This window comes from Microtus ochrogaster, chromosome 1 (assembly GCF_000317375.1).
Source record: "Microtus ochrogaster isolate Prairie Vole_2 chromosome 1, MicOch1.0, whole genome shotgun sequence".
Classification (NCBI taxonomy): domain Eukaryota; kingdom Metazoa; phylum Chordata; class Mammalia; order Rodentia; family Cricetidae; genus Microtus; species Microtus ochrogaster.
In genome coordinates this window covers 46,179,782-46,180,973 of record NC_022009.1, presented here as the reverse complement: position 1 = coordinate 46,180,973, position 1,192 = coordinate 46,179,782, and the positions used below count along the sequence as shown (strand labels likewise).

Here is a 1,192-nt window from a genome sequence, read left to right as displayed (position 1 = left end):
TTTCATTCTGTTGCAGCATTTTTCTGTTGAAGGACAGTTGGAATTCCGGGCCCTCCTTTTTGTCCCAAGACGTGCTCCTTTTGATCTGTTTGAAAACAGAAAGAAAAAGAACAACATCAAGTTGTATGTGCGTAGAGTTTTCATCATGGATAACTGTGAAGAGTTAATTCCTGAGTATCTGAGTAAGTATGAATAAAAAGAAAAAGCACTGCTAACAGTCAAAAAACAGTAATCCCATTACTTCTCTGGGGTCTGCACTGGTTTGGGGGACTGACAGTGGTAACCTATTGACAGAGTCCTAGTCTAACTTGAGGCTCTGGGTTCAATCCCCTGGAGGAAAAAAATGAGCATCAGTTAGACAATTTATCTTTGGTCTTTTCCTCCCCAGATTTCATTAGAGGAGTGGTGGATTCTGAGGATCTTCCTCTAAATATCTCCCGTGAAATGTTGCAGCAAAGCAAAATTTTGAAAGTTATCAGAAAGAATTTGGTCAAGAAATGCTTAGAACTATTCACTGAGCTGGCAGAAGATAAAGAGAACTACAAAAAGTTTTATGAGCAGTTCTCAAAAAATATAAAGGTTGGTGTTGACAACGTTGTCCTGCTACTGGCAGCATTCAAAACTAGCTCCAGTTTTTGGTTGGTGGTTGGTCTTTGAGATGGGTTTTTACTATGTAGCACTCTAGCTGTGTGGAACTTGATGGATCAGGCCAACCTCAAACTTAAATCCCCCTGTCTCTGCCTCCCAAGAATTGGGATAGAAGACTGGTTCTATTTGTATATATGGGAAATATTTCTATGCTTTTTTTGTTTCAGCTTGGAATTCATGAAGACTCTCAAAATCGGAAGAAGCTTTCAGAGCTGTTGCGGTACTACACATCTGCCTCTGGAGATGAGATGGTTTCTCTCAAAGATTATTGCACCCGAATGAAGGAAAACCAGAAGCACATCTACTTTATTACAGGTGATGGTCAAGTAAATATCTGCTCTCTACCTGTGTGATAACTCAGGATAGCATTTCTGTAAGCAAGAATGTCCAGTCTAGTAATTAAGCCTGTTGCTAGGTAGAAAACTTGAGTACATGAAACCAGCTTTTTTTTTTTTTTTGGTTTTTTGGTTTTTTCAAGACAGGGTTTCTCTGGTTTTGGAGCCTGTCCTGGAACTCCCTTTGTAGACCAGGCTGGTCTCGAACT

General features: G+C 39.9%; 1 protein-coding gene across 1 annotated transcript; it reads left to right on the top strand.

Annotated features, from left to right (window-relative positions):
* The first annotated feature begins 20 nt into the window (after nt 1-20).
* Hsp90aa1 (heat shock protein 90 alpha family class A member 1) lies at nt 21-1,016 on the top strand. The gene is made up of 3 exons (XM_026778633.1): nt 21-182; nt 389-579; nt 816-1,016. Exons 1-3 carry the CDS (start codon nt 146-148, stop codon nt 999-1,001), a joined length of 414 nt encoding a protein of 137 aa, XP_026634434.1. The 5' UTR covers nt 21-145; the 3' UTR covers nt 1,002-1,016.
* Nucleotides 1,017-1,192: the final 176 nt, after the last annotated feature.

What these genes read in the sequence shown, in the direction of transcription:
- Hsp90aa1 (XM_026778633.1), top strand. Translation starts at nt 146, where the DNA reads ATGGATAACTGTGAAGAGTTAATTCCTGAGTATCTGA. An exon ending in GTTAATTCCTGAGTATCTGA is followed by an intron (nt 183 to 388) that starts GTAAGTATGAAT and finishes TTTCCTCCCCAG; the next exon opens with ATTTCATTAGAGGAGTGGTG. An exon ending in AGTTCTCAAAAAATATAAAG is followed by an intron (nt 580 to 815) that starts GTTGGTGTTGAC and finishes TTTTTGTTTCAG; the next exon opens with CTTGGAATTCATGAAGACTC.